This window comes from Rhipicephalus sanguineus, chromosome 10, assembly GCF_013339695.2.
Source record: "Rhipicephalus sanguineus isolate Rsan-2018 chromosome 10, BIME_Rsan_1.4, whole genome shotgun sequence".
NCBI classification, from domain to species: domain Eukaryota; kingdom Metazoa; phylum Arthropoda; class Arachnida; order Ixodida; family Ixodidae; genus Rhipicephalus; species Rhipicephalus sanguineus.
In genome coordinates this window covers 20,052,060-20,071,006 of record NC_051185.1, presented here as the reverse complement: position 1 = coordinate 20,071,006, position 18,947 = coordinate 20,052,060, and the positions used below count along the sequence as shown (strand labels likewise).

At 46.3% G+C, this 18,947-nt stretch overlaps 1 protein-coding gene across 1 annotated transcript in view; it reads left to right on the top strand.

The window, feature by feature from the left end:
- LOC119407205 (uncharacterized) overlaps positions 1-18,947 on the top strand; it is a 77,243-nt gene that overhangs the window by 26,468 nt on the left and 31,828 nt on the right. The window contains exons 18-22 of the mRNA XM_049419771.1: positions 176-297; positions 1,381-1,480; positions 2,896-3,138; positions 7,400-7,660; positions 8,658-8,787. Coding sequence (XP_049275728.1) covers positions 176-297; positions 1,381-1,480; positions 2,896-3,138; positions 7,400-7,660; positions 8,658-8,787 — 856 coding nt within the window. The remainder of the gene's footprint in view (positions 1-175; positions 298-1,380; positions 1,481-2,895; positions 3,139-7,399; positions 7,661-8,657; positions 8,788-18,947) is intronic.

Sequence of the window (18,947 nt, the reverse complement as noted above, 5' to 3'; positions counted from 1 at the left end):
ATAGATAGATAGATAGATAGATAGATAGATAGATAGATAGATAGATAGATAGATAGATAGATAGATAGATAGATAGATAGATAGATAGATAGATAGATAGCGTTATCTGGCAATTTATAAGTAATTAGGCGGTCCCCCTTCAATATTTCCGTTCTCTCTATTTTATTTTCTTCAGAGACGGAGCGTTCCCTGAAAAGGAAAGTCGTCCTGACCCGCGATGCCATCAAGGACTTAGAAGATGCTTTGTTGAACAGCGAGTTCAAGTTCATCGTGCAGCACCTTGGGACAGTCAGAGTGGTACGCCAACCCTTGGTCGTTTCCCAATCGCCGGCTAAACAAATGATTAGAATCGTGGCCTGAGAAAGTACATGTCGGCACGGTTGCTGAGGGCATAGAGTTTTCTACTAGAAAATTTCTACAGGAAAAAAACTAATCTGGCACTGCAGTTTCTGGAAGCTGCAGGCATGATGGCCGAGTTCAATCGTGGGAGCAATGATTGCGATAATGATGATATTGTTTATTCCTTAGAAATATCGGCGCGCCCACCACGTGGCATAAGCTCTCCCCCTCTTTCTCTTCTCTTTCCACCCTGTTCCATCTATTTATCAACCTACCTGGTGAGCTATCTATATATGATTATCTCCCTTATCTGTCTTAATGTCATAATTTCCATTTACCACTCACTCACTGTATATGTATATCTCACTGTATATCTGCGTATGCATTGATCATTACTCCTCTTTTTTTTCTCTCTCTTACTATATTTATTTTTCTATATATATATATATATATATCCTCTCTCTCGACCTCGTCCTCGCTCTGTGCCTGATGAAGTATACAGAGTTTATATACGACATGCAAAGGTCAAAGGTCAAAAGCTACTGGAGAAGCAGGTCAATAGAACCAAAGACTAACGGTCACCAGCAAAAGTAACAAAGTTCTTCAGCGCACTCGCTCAATATAATAATAATAATTATTGTTGGGGTTTAACGTCTCAAAACCACGATTTGATTATGAGAGACGCCGTGGTGGAGGGCACCGGAAATTTCGGCCCCCTGGGGTTCTTTAACGTGCACGTAAATCTAAGTACACAGGCCTCTAGCATTTTCGCCTCCATTGAACATGCGGCCGCCGCTGCCGGGATTCGATCCCGTGACCTGCGGGTCAGTAGTGGAGCACCTTCACCACTAGACCACCGTGGCGGGTCTCGCTCAATCCCGTTTAGTTTCAGTAACAAGTTATACATTGTGTTTGTGATTGTGTTCCTCGAGCATCTTAGCTGAGACCTCTCGTCTGTCATACATGCCTCCGAGACGCGTAATCGCGCAAAGTTGCACGCCTGCGATCGCGGAGTCCTTGCAACGTTCCATCTCATCTCAGGTGGCCACGCTCGTCGCCGAAACCATAGAGTACTCCACCGGGGGACTGCGTGACGTCTTCGGAGAGAAGGATCCGGCACTGAGGCACCTACATCAAAAAGGTGAGTGAGCTCCACGAGCTTCCGTTTTGTTTCTGTGTCTTCTGTGTCTCATCGAGTCAAGAAATTTCGAGGTTTGGCGAGATCGTACGAGACATCGCGAGACAGCGACGTCAACACGAAACGAATTGTCAACACGAACCGGAAATACGCCAACTGTCTAAAACTTCAGTCTACTTAAACGTGAAGTAAAATTTTTAGTACCTTCTGTTGCAAATGTTGAAGCCGGGGCTAAAGAATTAAATTCCTAGCAAAAGCCTCGCCTCCCCCGTATAGCTTGACACCAAAAAATGCATCACTTCGCAATTAAATTGGTCCGCAGGTTACAAACACAAACTTCGACCGTACGTGCCACGAAGATGCTGTTGACTTTCTTGCGGCCCACGAGCCTGAACAAAACGTTGTAAACTTGTGTGGCTGTACGTGTTATGCGTTTATCAGTGTATATATGATATCATATCACCCAGCACCTGGAGTAGCATGTCAGGCGAATAGCCAGGCAAACATCTCCAGCTTTTCATTAAAGTGTTTTTTCTCTCTCTCTCTCTCTCTCTCTCTCTCTCGTCCGTACTGAAACAGGAGGAGGTAAGAAGCATGCGAGAGCAAACTAAACAGAACTGTTGTGCTACGTAAAACATAAGTTAGAAGCGGTTCGAAAGTGGTGAAGCCATAGGTTATGAGCTTATGACAGATCTCTCAGTCATTGACACGCCCCGTAGATAACCATGCATCGTGTCGAGCGACATTTTTCTCTTTAAACCAGTGGGTGTCAATCCGCAGTATTCGATTCCCCTACCTTCCGCTGCCGAGGCGGACGCCCGCTACACTGCGCCACGGCTACGGCATAAGTTAGAAGCAAAAACATATTAAGACGAAAGCCTTAGATGCTTCATCAAATGCTAAGAGTGGCCATCGGCGTCGGCAGCGTCAACACGAACGAACGATGCAAAAAGTCACTGGCTCAGAAATTACAGCTTTATGACGTCACCATGCTGTGTCAATATGGCGTCACATCACTAAAATTTGTGACGTCATTATGGCATCCATATGACGTCGCACAACGTGACGTCACCTGATGACGTCAGCGCAACAAAATTATCGCCTGGTCGAAGGTGGGCCGATCCCGGAGGCCGTGCAAAACCACAAGAGGTGCCGAAAGTTTTTAGAGGGGGAGGGGAATGGTCAATACATCGACTGAGCAGAAAAAGAAGATGGCAATTTCGCCTTCGAGTCGTCTTAGGCGATGGCGTAAGGGATCCCGTGAGTTTTATAATCCGGCCACTTTTGCAATACCCCTGTTTGCTGTCTCTAAGGAGAATGAATGAATGAATGAATGAATGAATGAATGAATGAATGAATGAATGAATGAATGAATGAATGAATGAATGAATGAATGCCTTATTCTTCCTTGGACGCAGGTTTTTACCGACCGGAGGGCTTCGTCGAGTACGGCGTGGGCTCGCGGCTTACGACGAGCCAGACTTACGGCATATACGTGGGCTCGTTCGAGGCGCAGGACTGCGCCGACATCTGTCGCGACCGCGAGGACTGCTTCGCCTTCTCCACATGTCGGGTCGACAAGCATTGCGTCATCAGCAGCGAGGCCCGAAGACCAGCGGCACAGGACATGGAAGTCCAGTCGGACTGTAGTGTGTTCACCAGTGAGTTACACCTCGATCCCACTCCTCCTTATCTTCGTTATCACGATCGTCATTACCGTCGTCTTCGTTATCAGCATATCACTAGTTCATAACCAAGTGAGTAGATCCTTCTTCTTATCGTCCGTCTGGTCGGCAACATCAACATCATTATCATAGCACAACGTGGAGGTCTATACAAACAGCACTGTGTTCTCCATTTGGTATAGCCCCACCTCCTTACCCTCCTCTTACTCATCATCACTAGGATCATAATCGTCATTAGTCATCATGTTCATTGTCGTCACAGCAACAGCGACAGAGCTTCCTGCAAAATTTTTATGGGGGACGCTGAAGTCGTCCCGCTATAAGATGTAAACGATCGGCAGTGTTCGCGTCTCTCTAATCTATTTCTTGCATGTGGCTTCAAAACTTTCCTGTAGTGTCTTTTTTTTTCATTCGTTATAATATTTTCGAAGATAATTCAACCATTTTTTCGTAAGGAGGCATGGTGACTTCTGATCAAATTCAACCGCCGCATTTTCTCGCGTACCCTGCCGTCATCTGCTAATGACCAATGTTCACTGACAGTCATCTAATGCTGTTTAGTGGTGGCTAATGTCGACTTCTGTGCTCATTACACTTATTGTTACGACATTTGTGCTTACAACGCTTATTAGTGTTGGCTTGCACTAGGATATGTTGGGGAAATTTTCGCTCTCACTTCTGGGTCAATGCAACGCAGACAGTTATCTTGTTGGAGTGGCAGATTCCAGAGGCGGTCATTTTCTTGATAGGCATATTTTTTTGCGATGTTCGAGGCGTCGACTTTAGTAAAAAATATTCTTCTGAATTTCCGGTACTGGAGTCCATTTCGGGCTGCTCATATTACTGGACTGCTCCGCGTACCGCGATGAGAGAGCATTGTTTGAGAGACAAATGGACATGATTTGTCACGACCAGTTAACGTTGCACAGCATATTAGGCCCAGTGCCCGGCCCTTCTAAACAGCGGCGGGTTTTACAGTCCCTGTTTAATTACTTGTCAAAATTGGCCTAGTAGGAAAGCTTTAATGATTGCATGATTATTTCATACAGCAAAGGCTTCACTTACCTGACACACTCGTTGTAAATATTTCTGTCAGGTTCACTTGCGCATTTCATTATTTTATATTATTTCTTTTTATTATATTTCCTTCCCTCTCTTCTTTAGTCTCTCAATCCCGTTCCCCATCCCTACACAGAGTAGCATGCCAGCGGTATACTGACGCCGGCAAAAATCTCTGTTTTTCCAATAAAGAGTCTCTCTCTCTCTCTCTCACTAGGATATGTTAGCTAGCTAGCGTTGTTTGGGTAACTCTTGTCGATAGTTGGCTGTTTTGCGATTTTTAAATGCGAAGCATTTCTTAGCGAACCTCAGGCACTTTGGGTGTTTCTATCTATCTATCTATCTATCTTCTATCTATCTATCTATCTATCTATCTATCTATCTATCTATCTATCTATCTATCTATCTATCTATCTATCTATCTAGCCGCCTACGTCTGGGCGCTCTCTTGGTCGTCTCCATAACTTCTAATGTACCAAAATTGGCATAGCAGAGGATCAGTGTATGGTGAACACGATTCACTGGTCACGACATGAATAACGCAAAATACCTGTCGCGTACGTCATGAAACCCTTTCTCTCAGTCACGTGTGGTACATACCCGCATACCAGAGTTCATGTTATGCGGGTATGGGCCACAGGTGATACAAAGTCTCAACCAACACAGTAGCCGCGAACACACACATTGACACGCAAGGAAAGTGATAATAATAATAACAATTGTTGGGGTTTTCTGTCCCAAAACCACGATATGATTATGAAAGACGCCGTAGCGAGGGGCTACGGAAATTTTGACCATCTGGTAATCTTTAACGTGGACCGAGATCGCACAGTACACGGGCATCTAGCATTTTGCCTCGATCGAAATGTGACCGCCGCTGCCGGGATTGAACCCGCGACCTTCGGGTCAGCAGCCGAGCACCGTAACCGCTACACCACCGCGGCGGACGTAAGGATAGGGAGGAAGCTGAAGACAGAAGACCCCTGGAAGACGCTCAACTACCATGCACGCGTTCACGTGCTCCGCAACGTGGACCACGTCGTATACGCAGAAAACGGGGTCAATGCTTCCTACAATAAATCCGCCGAGAGAACCAGGCCTCTCAACATTACCGGTAACTTCAACATTGATTTATCAAGACCCAACAAAGCCCGGTCTTTATACTCCGTGAAAGAAGGCTTCAATATGGAGAGGGCATCAAAAAACCTCACTGCCACGTCCGGGACAGGAGGCATCGTAGATCATTTCATCGTAAGGAACATCCAGGATTTCCACCAGCTGTGCTATACCTCGCACTTAACTACACTTAGACCCCTCGTAGCCGCGATCACGAACGGATCCGTATAACAAGTCCGGTCCAGCTGCTGGTGATCACTGATCACAGTAATGATGATCTTGTTCATGAGCTGTCAAGAACCCCTTCTACAGATACACATGGGTTCGTCAAACGTGCGTGCGTTCTCCTTCTTAACGGACAAGTATAAGGATAACAACTGTAACGCAACTGTAACGCAGCTGTAACAACTGCAACTGTGACTGTAACGTACGTGCAGTGTGCCTGAGCGTGCTACTCGGCCGTGTGTATATCCAGGGAAACTTTCCTGAATGAAGCTTAGTTGCGAGTAACGCCTGTCCTGTGCATATGTGTTTCTTCTTTGCACTGTTCGGATTCACGCTATCCAGTATTGAAAAATATAAGCACTACATGTCAGCTTACCGCGTCTGGTGTTGGTAACACCAATGTTGCTGTTGGCATCATTACGCAACTGTAAACAGCCGGTTATATATTACATATGCGACTCTTCAACATATGAGTGTGCGTATACCACTTCCACATTTCTCTAGCGTCATTCCGTAACGTTTCACTCAATGTAAACAATTACGCCACAGTCACCATCCCGCGCATGCTTCGCATAACATGGATTCCCACGGTACGTGGGATCTGCCTAACTTTTTTTATACCAGAAACATTGCGTTCAATCTAAGTACAACGATACAGCTGTCAATCATTTCCTATCCTTTGAATTGCCACTGCCAAAAGATTTTGGAACCAGGGTTGCCATGTCTAAAAGGCAAAAAATACCCAAGATATAGGAAAAACAAGCCAAAAAGTAACCAATTTCAGCCAAGGGCAGTAAAAATAGCCAAAAATAGCCACGCGTGCGCGAATACAGTTGCGGCATTGCTATTTGAATGAATGAACTGAAGAGCCTTTTGGCAAAAATGTAAATAAGTTCAGTAAGAACCCTTCGAAATCATAATTTGCCGAGATTAAAGCATAAATGGCAGAAGTACGAGCCTTGTGGTGACCATAAATATGAGTACTGCAAGAGTGTGCTCAAAATCACATTTGCCTTGATTGAAGTATGAATCGCAGTCAGTTTCGCATTCATTTCTCGCGTGCTTAACAAGTCCGAGCAGTTAATATTCCCGATTCGCAGCCTGTGCCTGATTCCGTAGGCGTGCGCACGAGGAGGGCATGAGAGGCGCCCCCCACGATGGCGCACCCCACAACCATCTAATGGAGGGCTCCATTCCTGCCCCATTACTTTACTCTGTCCGACCTTTCACGCCATCTTTAATTTGCAAGGTTGTGCTTATCCTTGTTCTTTGACACCAACGGCGACCAAGGACCACTTATGTTGCATTCAAAGTACTGTTTACTTCTCACTTTTACCCGGAAAGCCGAGGACCAATGGCAGACGCTTGTGAAGAGCACGTCATCGCTTCATTTTCATTTTTGCATCCATTGCTGAGCTTGTCTTTTTTTTTTTTGGACTCGACCAACGCGCGATAGGAGGGGGGGGGGGGGGCTGCGGTCAGACTTGACCCCCCCCCCCCCCCCCTGATGGGCATCTCTGCGCACGCCTATGCCTAATTCTAAGAAATAACGCATTGTAGTCGGACGCCAAATTCAATTCTGGGAGCTGAAAACATGCCTTGGTCGCCATTTTTTGACAACGCATACTCGAAGACTAGTGGCTGCGACGTCACAAGATATACGTAATTTGGCTCAAATCGAGAGAGCTAGGATGTAGCCAAAATATAGCCAAGTAGCGAAGACGTTTTTTGTGCCGCCACCAGCCAAAAAATGTATCGAAATTGGTGCAAGGTAGCGAAACCTGACAACCCTGTTTGGAACGCTATCCAGAACCACTGTCTTCTCTTCCTGGCGCAGAGAGCTTCGAGAGCAGCTTCCAGGAACTTCCCGGCATCTGCTACTCGTTCGCGGCACGCAAGTACGCCAACGTGAGCCTGCCGAGCGAGTGCGCCGCCATGTGCCTGAACGAGAAGGAGTTCTCCTGCAAGGCGTTCGACTTCTGCACGAGGCCGCGCAAGGGCAAGCCCCAGTGCCGCCTGCAGGACAAGCACATCCTCGAGGTCAGCGACCCGGCCGACCTCGACCGAAGCGACGCCGAGAAGTGCAGCCACTACACACGTGAGTCTCCAGTTTCCTAAGACGAAAGTCCTATACTCCGTTTCACGCAAGGACGACTTTTGAAAAATCCTGGAGTGCAAGTTAGGTCTCGAAAGTGAAACCGAGAATCTGCCATCTTACCAGTGGCAAGGTCAAACGTTAGCGTGTAGTGAAGAAAAAGCATCCTTTTTCTCACATCTCACACCAGTTTAATATAGGCAATTTCTTGGGACAGATAGCGCTCGACGCCTCCCTTTGTGTTACAAGTTTCAAGCCCTAAAGTCTGGGCGGATTTTATTGGAGATCAAGACATCCATAGTCATGCCGATGGACTACATTCGTCAGGAACAACGGTCTCTTATTTTATAATTAGCCTAACGTTTACATTAACAGAGCAAAACCACTTTACTTCTAAGTGGGCAGCACCCGAAAAGAGCATGATTCCGAGACAAACCAGGGGCAAATCATGGCTTCACCTTCGCCGGTAATGCGTTTCAAGGCCTTGGAATAAAACTCGCCCCCCCCCCCTCCCGCTCTTATAGAAAACCCTGAGCCCACGTGACTTCTTGTACCATTCGTGTTCACACCGACGCTGTGGTTTTAAGGCTCATTCACACCAACGACCAGCACCGGTCACGCAACCATTTGCGACTGGCGACCGAAAAGCGACTCAAGGTGGCCGGTGTTCACACCTGCGTGCGACTTATACCCGTCGGCACACGGAATTAACGTGAATTCACGTCTGCTCGCATGTGGCCCGCATTGCCATTGCCCCGTAAAATAAGATGAGGTACTGTTCCTACGCATCTGATTGGTTGAGAGGGTTGCGACTGCAGTCGCGCGACTGAAATACCGAACAGCGAGCGGCTGGAACAAAGCGGCCATTTGCGACTAACTTGGTCGCGCGACGGGTGCTAGCCGCAGGTGTGAACGAGCCTTCAGACACGTGAGACATAAGGCTTTCGCCTCGATAACTCTGCGAACTGAACCTCGCGTATGCTTCCCTTGGTTTTCGCAGGCAAGCACATCAGCGACTACCGCAAGGAGCGCTTAGTTCGCCTTCTGGGCACGCCACGCACGGTGATCAAGAAGCTGTCGGAGGCCGAGTGCGCGCGACAGTGTTGGGAGGCTACTTTCCGATGCGACCGGTTCGACCATTGCGCAGGCAAGCAGGAACTTGGACAGGGTGACTGCCTGCTCTTCGACGGCGACAAGGGACCCTACGGCACCGTCATGTCGCCCATCTGTAACTCCTATACGTACACGGGAAACTGTAAGTGTGAGCCCACGTGGTTGTGTTCTGCGCTTTCCTGGAGTTAGACAGTTTTAGCTTGTCTGTAAGATTCTACCGTTTCCCGACTACGAGAGAGAGAGAGAGAGAGAAATGCTTTAATGATATGCTGATGATGATATCTCGTTTTCAATGGCGCAAGGTATATAGCGTGGCCAAATGGCACCATGACTGAGTGAATGCTGATAGTGAATGATAGTTATGAATGAATGGAATGTTGGAAGTGTTAGCCTGGCTATTCACCTGTCATGCTACTCCAGGTGCTGGGTGAAGATTCTGACATGTACACTGGTAAACACATAACATCCCACACAGCCACACACACCGACACGTAGATTTCACAATTTACAAAATTTCGTTAAAGGGCCCCTAAAGGACCTCCGATATATTTTTTAACATTTCAAGTAAACGCGCGCATCGAGTTCAGAGTGACATCACGACGAACGCGGCCGCGCTACGCGTCGTAGGTGCGCTACAAAAAAAAAAGCATTCCTCTCCGGGCCTTTCGGTATCCCCTGCGTTGGTCGTGACGTCTACAGGAAAATCTGGTCATGTTAGCAGTAGCCAGAACTAAAGTCCCTCTATTTTTCAAAAGTAGCGAAAGGTCTTGATCCAGCCGCCGCGCCCTGCGATAGGTCGGTTGGCGACACGTGACCTTTTCGCCTTCGCGCCCCGCCCAAAGGGTCCAGCGGCGGCAGCGCTGTGCCGGCGATAGGTACGGATCACTGTGTTTTCAAGCGTGGAGTGGGGCGATTTTAGCACGTAGAGAGTACTTCACGCGCCTCTGTCGCACTGTTGTTGCAAACTAGAAGCGTTTATGTACCTGAAGTTGAGTGGACGCAGGAATTCCGCGTTTGAATTTAATGTTTGGAGCGTGACGTGCTAGTATGACAGGTCTCTATGCCTTCGGTTGCCTCCCCGCGCGGAGGAGAGAAAAAAGCTTTTTTTTTTTTTTCGTTCCTCGCGGTGACAAAAATATATGCTGAAGGAAGGCCCAACAAAATCAGTCGCAAGAAATTTGTGCCCACAGAAAACACCCGGATATGCGAAGTAAGTGATTTTGTAATGGTTATAACTTCAAGCAGCCTTTCGCCTGGCCGGCGTGCTTTTGTTCGTGCATATGCATGAGCATTATCTCAGCAACGCTATTATTTCTTCGGCATTCTTTATGCAGTAGATTTGTGCGCAGTAGTCAATGGGGACCCTTACAAAAAAACTTACAGCCAATCTGCAGAAATTCTACAGACCACGAGTCACCCCTGATTCGGAATGCGGAAAGAAAAGTGAAAGGCTTTCTGTCACCCCTTGTCACCTCCCAGTAGGCAATTGGAACACCCTTTCTGCCGAAACCTCTTAGAGTATAAAGAAAATAAGCTTAGTTAAAAATACCGTGTAACCGTGGCAAGACTTCCGAACACTGACAAACACAGTCAAACCAATAATAGCGCGTACTTTGCGCTACGCAATACAAGAGCGCTAGGTGCTCGATGAAGTTTCCGAAAGTACAAGTACGCTGACTACCTGCCTATTTTATTCGAGCTAGAAAACAAGCTCTTTTAACTCACCCAAACACCACCTGTTCTTCAAGTTACGCTGAATGTCAAAATATGCAAAGAAAAAAAAATGCCCTGCATGACTGCTGCTGTGGCGAACCCGCTTGGAACCTGCTTCGGAAACGCACGCGTTTTATTTCAATATTTAACGTGCTCCGTGCTCGTTAACATTATTTTTCCTGTAGTTTGATAACTGCTTATATCTTCAGCCACAAATATTAATAATTTAGCGGTTCAAGCGAGCACCGAGTTCGGTTTGAGGCGCCAGCAATATGCACGGGAGCGAGCGGCGCGTCGTCTGCTATCGCTGCTCCTTGGACCACTCGAGAGGGCGCGTGTGTAGTTGTCGCTACCTTTATAAATATAGGGACCTTAGCCAGAACCTGTTTGTCGGCCTGCAGGTGTGCGCGCTCCCTGCTTTTCCTCCTCGCACGGCGAGGAGGAACACTCGGCCAGTAGGAGAAACGAGCCCACGAACGGAGCGTAGCGAAGGAAAGAGCGAAACGAGCGAGGGCCGCATTTGGATAATCGAACGCGTGTAACTCCGCTATTAGGGCACCTTTTCGAACAATTCTCGTGGCCACGTTTTCGTTGTAGACTCGTGCGCGAATTCAACGCCACAACTAAATTTCGACCTCTAGGTGGATTAGGGGCCCATTAAGGCTCGCGACCCGCAAGAACGTCAACAGCGCTTTCGTGGCTCGAAGCGCATAGGTGGCGTTGTGCCATGGTCCCAGGATATGCCGCAGTTCTAAGCACGAGTCCCCTTGAAGGTGTCATGCGCCATCCAGAGACTGTCTATCTGATGCATATCGCCTGCAGACACACAGAACATGTTGTAGGTCTTCTGGCGCGCTACAATGAATGACTGTGGTTTACCGAGGAAGTGTTCGGAAACACCACCTAGCCTGGTCTCACACTTTGCTGAAATATAGTCGACGTCAAAACTTTAGGGACCACCTAGGTCAAAGAAAACTTTAAATTTCCCAGCAATTTGCGACTGTATTAAGTCGAACTGCGTATCGTATGTTGTGAGCCCGTTTTAGAACAGAAAATTTTTTTTCTGGTGCTCCGTCTTTCGCGCTGTTTTCTTTCCGCTACGTTGTACCAACACGCCCAAGTATCCACCTTAGCCGGAAATCTAAATTCAAGGCTACAGCTGACAAAGCAGCGGAGATATTTAGCGTTTCCTTGTGTCTCGTAGTCTCTGAACTCTTCACGATGACTGCACACGGGACCAACAACGCTGGTAGCGACACCTGGTGGCCCCACGTGACCGCGCATCATGACATCACGACACGTTAGACCTCCCGAAAAACGAAACTGAAGCTGTTCGTAAAGAAATACTTTGAAGCGATTGTTTAAGGTGCTGTGATGCTTAAGGTGTGTGGTTAAGCATTTCTCTTGAGGTAATCGATGATGATTATACGTAGTATTTGGTGACGCAAGGAGATTTGGCCAAAGTGTGCGATGACCGATAATGTGCTGCTAACTGTGACCAATGATTTACGATGGTAATGTGTAATACGGGTGTAAAGCGGTTTAAAAACACGCACTCGAATGAAGCCTGGGGTTATCGAGGCCGATGGCTTTCATCTAATGAAGAAGGATATACGGTATGGATCGTGACGTCACCCATCTTCAATAGCGAGTCAAGTTTAGTAATAGCGAGTTTAGAGCCGTTACGGACGGTATACGTACGCAGTACTAAAACTCGCTAATATCTCAACCTATGCAACTAAGCAGCATGTCAGGCACTTTCACTTGGTTAGGTAGCAAGCACTCGCTCAAGTATTTCTCTACTCTGTTTGCAGACGATCGTCCTGTAGGGCGAGCCCCCTCTGCGCTACACAGCAATGGTACGTATAAGTGTTAACGTGTGGCGTTAAAGTTTGTATTACATCATGATTGTCCTTGTTATCCTTGCAGCAAAGGCAACGGGCCTGTCCTTCTTCATGATATTTCTGGGCGGAGGCATGGCAGTCTCGGTACTCTTCGCCTACGGCTTTTACAAGACCAGGCAGGCCAGCAGAGGATAATGGTGACGATGATGGCCACGATGATTACGAATAATAAAGTATTTATAGAAATATCTACCTTTCGAGAAGACCCCAATTATTTTTTATTTCAGCGGCATGTTCAAGAGTAGCCGATGTCCTAGTTTACATTAAGAAAAGGAATGGACTTGGGTGGGTCACGTAATGCGTAGGACACGTAACCGATGGTCAGTTAGAGCGACTGAATGGATATCAAGGAATGGGAACCCGGCTGCCTTGGACGGAATGGGGTTATATATGGTGATGAAATTAAAAAAATTGCAGTCCTAAAATGTAATCATCTTGCGCAAGACAGGGCAAATTGGAGACCACTGGGAGAGGTATTCGAACATTGCCATAAATATAGTGATGATCTTGGTGGTGGTTATGGTGATGGTGATTCGGGCTATGAGCGTCATATTTGCAATCATCATCATGAGTCTGACTACCTCATTTTGCAGTGCAAATAACACTCCCACGTTTCGCCAATTAACCCGGTCATGTGCTTGCTGCGGTCACGTGATCCCCGCAAACTTCTCGATTCGATCTGCCCACCTAACTTCCTGCCTACCCCTGGCGCGCTTACCTCCTCCCGGAATCCAAGAGAAGGCACTCGTAATGTTTATACTTGGGCTTCAAGTCTTGCGCTTCTCAAGAGAACGAAATTATTTTTTTTTAAATCAAGCTCTGGGGTTTTACGTGCCGCAACCCCACTACGATATCGAGACACGTAGTATTGCGTGACTGAGGATTAATTTTGACATCTTGCATGGGACTACTTCAACGTGCACCTAAATCTAAGTTCACTCGTGTTCACGCATTCACACACACATCGAAATGCGGCAGCCGCGGCCGGTAATTAAACCCCCGTAGCTGTGCATAGTAGCGCAGCGCCCAAGCTACCAGGGGCGTATCCAGGGGGGAGGGGGGGGCACACAGGGCCCGTGCCCCCCCCCCCCTCGAAATTTGTTTCTGCCATGATATACAGAGCACAAAATGACACTCGACCACACTTACCTGGCCGGGCCCCACGTCGGATCAAGGGCGTGACCCCACTCTCCCCCCCCCAAAAAAAAATTTCTGCCTACGCCACTGCAAGCTACTAAGCTATCGTGCCGCCTCCAAAATTGCTCCAGCAACTTCTGCAGGGAATGTAATCTTATCAAAGCCACCACTCCGATAGGAAGTATCGAAATAAAAAAAAAGGGGGGGGGGACAGAGAGGGGAACAAAAGCACCTGTTTATCGGCATTAAGAGAAAGCAAACTAGACAATTTATTACTGATATGCCTTTCAGATAAATGATGAACAATAAGCATTAAAATGTTCGCCGAGAGGGTGGCACCGGTTTCACGGGGTCGGAAAAGAAAATAAGTTGGTTCCTCTTTCTGTCCTTATATCTACTGCTTGGTTTGGAGAGGTTTAATAACAATAATTGTTGGGGTTTAACGTCCCAAAACCACGATATCATTATGAGAGACGCCGTAGTGGAGGGCTCCGGAAATTTCGACCACCTGGGGTTCTTTAACGTGCACATAAATCTAAGCACACGGGCCTCAATCATTCTCGCCTCCACCAAGAGACGTTTAGACACCGCACGCTTCAATTACTAAGAGCTTACTTGTGGTTCTTGGATCCCTTGGAACCCGACTGGTTATCTTGCTTGTATTCTCTTTTTCAAGCTAACTCAAAGGCGGTTACTTATTATGGAATGTAACGTCAGACGCATAGGGGACCACGTGGAAATAGTTTACGGTGAATTATTGGCCGCAAGTGTTACTGAAAATTAGTTGTCACTCATGGGGGTAAATACATACATACATACATACATACATACATACATACATACATACATACATACATACATACATACATACATACATACATACATACATACATACATACATACATACATACATACATACATACATACATACATACATACATACATACATACATACATACATACATACATACATACATACATACATGCGAGTCAATCACAGGGAGGTTGACCGGAAGGGAAAGTTGGTGTTTGCTACCCTGTACGAAGTGTAATAGAAAGGGAAAGAATGAGGCTGTCAAGAAGAGCGGAGGCAAAGAAAAAAAAGTACGCTTGCATCATTCTTCACGTGAAGACCGGTAACGTTTTCGAATTGGTGATTAACTGACGCAAGCGATCACGAGCTTTCATTCAGTCCAGTCTCTTGCACGGCAAGACTTTCATTGTATTCCTTACCCGGTGCTTCATTGTCTAATCGGCACAGCTCATTGTTACACGAGCCAAATCACACTTTTGCCTTGAGCTACGTGTAATCCGCTATCATCGGAGACCGGACCGCTTATCTTGGTGCGAACAATCGAATCAAACTTCCTCATCAGCGCTTTCAAAGTGAAGGCCCGTGGGGCGTATCGGTTCGGCATCTCAGTGAAGCGGACAGGTTGGACACTCTCACTCGTCATTGGTAAGACCGAAGAACAACGGTGAGTCGATAATTATTACCCGTCCCTAGCGTAATCGCAGTCGATAGTGTAGTCACTCTTCAACGAATTAGTCACAGCGGAGAGATTCTGTTCACGCGAACTGTTCTTTTCCAGATCTAAATGCATAGGGTAAAGTGTTTGTAAGAAAAAGAAATGACAGAAAAGCACTAAAGTCCTGCACATCAAAAAATTCACCCAGTTTTATGACTTTGGAAAAAATATGAAGGAAAATTTTGACCGCCGCATCGTCGCCGACTTCAAAGGCTTTACGCATGAAGCTCCAGTTACTTAAACATAGAATTATTGCACTAAGGAAGTGGTGGGGCTAATTAATTCAAAGGCGGCAATCAAATGTCCTCATCAAAGCCAACCAGGGATGTTGTGAAAATAATCCCATGTACAAGTCACAGGGACGTCCCACAGACATCCCGGCATGGTTGTGGGATGATTGGACATTTTGGGGGGGATATCCTCGGGATATCGTGCATTGTCGTGGGTGGCAATGAAAAGAAAACGCTTACATAATATCGTCGTGTGGGAACCTCAACCACGCCTAACCTAACCTAACCATTCTAAAAAGACAGGGCGTACAAACACGGACACAAAAAAGAAGTCAGGACAGAGGTGCCTCAGAATAATGGAATACAATTTCTAGACATTTCCTTAACGTTCCAGAAGAACCACGTGTGCTGGCAGTATTCTCCTAGATCTTCGAAACCGCTGTTAAATATTTCGTCGAAGCACTCGAAGGTTGTAAAAAACGGCATCGCCATGTCTTGCCTTAAACTGCATAAAGATGAACTTGCATAAAGATGAAATCAAATGCCTTAACAGTTATCTTCCACGTAGACCGCCACGCGTGCCGGATTGATAGGTTCGCCTATTTCATGGGCATGCGCAGATAAGTTTTCGTGCCTTCTTTCTTTTCCGCCGTTGTGCGTCTCTTCAGTTGTTAGTCGGCGTTTGTGGTGTCCTGACTTCTTTCTTGTGTCCGTGTTTGCACGCCCTGTCTTTTCAGAATGAATAAGTACCAACTAGCTCAGCTCTCTGTTATTCTAAGCTAACCTAACCAAACCTAACGTTGAGTTAGTGAGGTAGCAGCAGTAACGAATGACATGGGTGCAACCTGTTAGGCTCACGAGGACCGAAACAATGTATACTGAGCAAGGCGAAGGAAGCGTTGTACGTTGCAACACTGACTTAAGCTGTAAGGCAGACTGACTTAATCGCATGTAACATAATAATATCTGGGGTTTAACGTCCCAAAACCACGATATGATTATGAGAGACGCCGTAGTGGAGGGCTCCGGAAATTTCGACCACCTGGGGTTCTTTAACGTGCACATAAATCTAAGTACACGGGCCTCAAACATTTTCGCCTCCATCGAAAATGTAGATGTAGATGATGATGTAGATGATGTAGATGATGTAGATTATGCACTCAGATTTGTGTGCACCTATGTATTCCCTCTCTCTATTTTATTCTCTGGTTCCACTCTGATATGTAGGGTAGCAAACTGGACAAAGAGTAGTTAACCTCTCTGCCTTTCCTGGATTTTGTCTCTCTATGGACCGGCACTTTGTGCTTCGCGTTTATTCTTGTAATTATGTGTTCGAAACACACACGAGCTACTGCTACTAAAGTAAGCTTGTTAGGAAAGAAAATACAAACTCACACAGTCCGTAATGCATTTGTCTAAGACGACTCGAATGCAAAAGCCGGCTTCTCTTGGAGTGCTGTTAACACTGCTAGTAATCGCGAACAATATGTGTACCGTGAGCCTGAAATCCTTAGCCTGTTTTATTTCGGGCGTGTTCTTGTAAAAACAACACTAATAAGCGTGCATGTATCACTTAGTTCGACGGCATATTACACATTTGCACACAACCGACATTCGCTAAAGCTTCAACTAAACGTCGATCTACTACCCTCTGTTTACAGGCCATGAGGTCCCGCTTGGTGGTCACAGCCGTGTTGTGTATCATGGCACTGGTTATCCTGCCAACCTGCCGAGCCGAATGCGACGCTAAGCCAAAGAAGGCTGTCCGACGTACGTACCAACTCTACCATCATCCCATCGGGAGTCCGACGATCGGGCATTCTTAAGGGTATCCGGGCGGTGTGATGCAATCCATGCTGTAATACCTTTGACACTGATGCAAACAGCTGGGACATTAGACGCACGTGAAGTGTTTTATAGGAGTTGGTAATGCCGCGCACTGCGCTTCACCTAGTTATACGCTTCATTTGCCTCTAAACATCTTTCGTGACGTCTTTTGCTGGTGCAGTACTTCGACAGTTATCGTCACAATTTTAGTGCTCACATACTTTACGTCTCTGACAAGGTCTGGTTTCAGGCCTGTTTGCGGCCTTATCTGCGACTTTACTAAAAACTCATTATCACTAGTACGGCACTGTTTGGCGACATTAAGCCCCTACTCCGAGAAATTCCGATTCATCGTCATCTAGTGCCTTTGTAAGTCAAGTCTTCTTTTTTTAATATAATGCTCGTAGTACAGCGCTTCATCATGCCACAGAACCAACTGGCTCGATACAACAGTTTATTGGGTACTCGCTCGAGCGCCCTGTGCATGGGCCTCGATGATGTGTCAAAGTCATTTTCATTTGAATTCGCATTACGAGAGTAGCCGTGTAAAGTGTTCAGCCAGCTTCCTTATGATCAGTGCACTCGATTAGTCTTAGTCATAAAGTTTATAGCTTCTCGTTTACACGAAATTTTGTAGCACCGCCTCTGCGTTCCGAAACGGCCAGTGGATGCCATTACTGCGTGTGACGAAGCTTTAGACTGAAACCAACAATAGGGAAGGAAACTTAAAGTTATCGTAGTTTCAGTCGATGGGAGGACAATGCATTGTCAACGACAGCAATGCGAGTTTTTGTGGGATCAGTCCTATGCACCTACGCTATGCCTTATGCACGATGCAACCACGTGGCCACAGGTTACACAGTCTTCAACACAGGCGTGCGCACAAAAGGAAGTGGGGAGGGGGGCACTCTTAAATTTCGTCATGTTGTCAAATTCCGCCATATTGATGCACTGTGTCAGTCAGAGTGCGCAGACATTCTATGGGCCAATCAGGGATGAGCAGCTGACGAAACCACCACTATGGAGGATTTCGAAAACCATTCAAACCAGCGAGCGTGGAAATAAACTTTCCTTCCTCCATGCATATTCTAAACCGCGATGTAAGAGCACAATTTGTCCAGATTATTATTCCCAGATTCCGTCTATTATATTAACAATAATTGTCGGGCCAATTCTCACAGATTGCCCTAATTTCGCTCGTGCCCAGCAAAACCTCGGGCAAACAAAACTAAGATTTAAGTGCAATATGAACATTATAAGCCTTCACACTTTAAAAATATAAGAACTGGAGATTTTCGTATGTTCTGGATATGTTCCACCGCTCGTTATATCGCGCAACATATATAATCGCGAAAGATATAGCCTTGACAATTAGTTAACTGCTGTGTACGATTAAAATCGGCCATGTGTGCTTTTTTCTGGTGGCAAGTTGAATTTAGTAATGGAGATTTTAATTTTTATAAAGATTGCTGTTGTGGCTATGTTTTAACAGGTTGTGTTCTCCTGTACATCGAACGACGAGAGGTTCTGTCACTTAGCTTTGCTTCTAGTCTGGTCCGATATCTGCGTTTGTTTTAGTGAAAGTTTGCGTTTTCTTTTTTTTTCAGCCAAGGCCATTCCAAACCTCCTCAATATTTACAAGGGCGGGTGGAAATTGACAGCGGAAATCAGTGACTCCAAAGAGGTGAGAAAACATTGTTATGTAGTGCATACTATTACTAAGAGTACTGCTATCATTAAAAGTCATTAGAACTCATTGAAACTATTTCATTCAGGACGCTATGCTCACGGCGGTTTCGTACCAGCACATCAACGTCAGCCCAGAAATCATAACCAA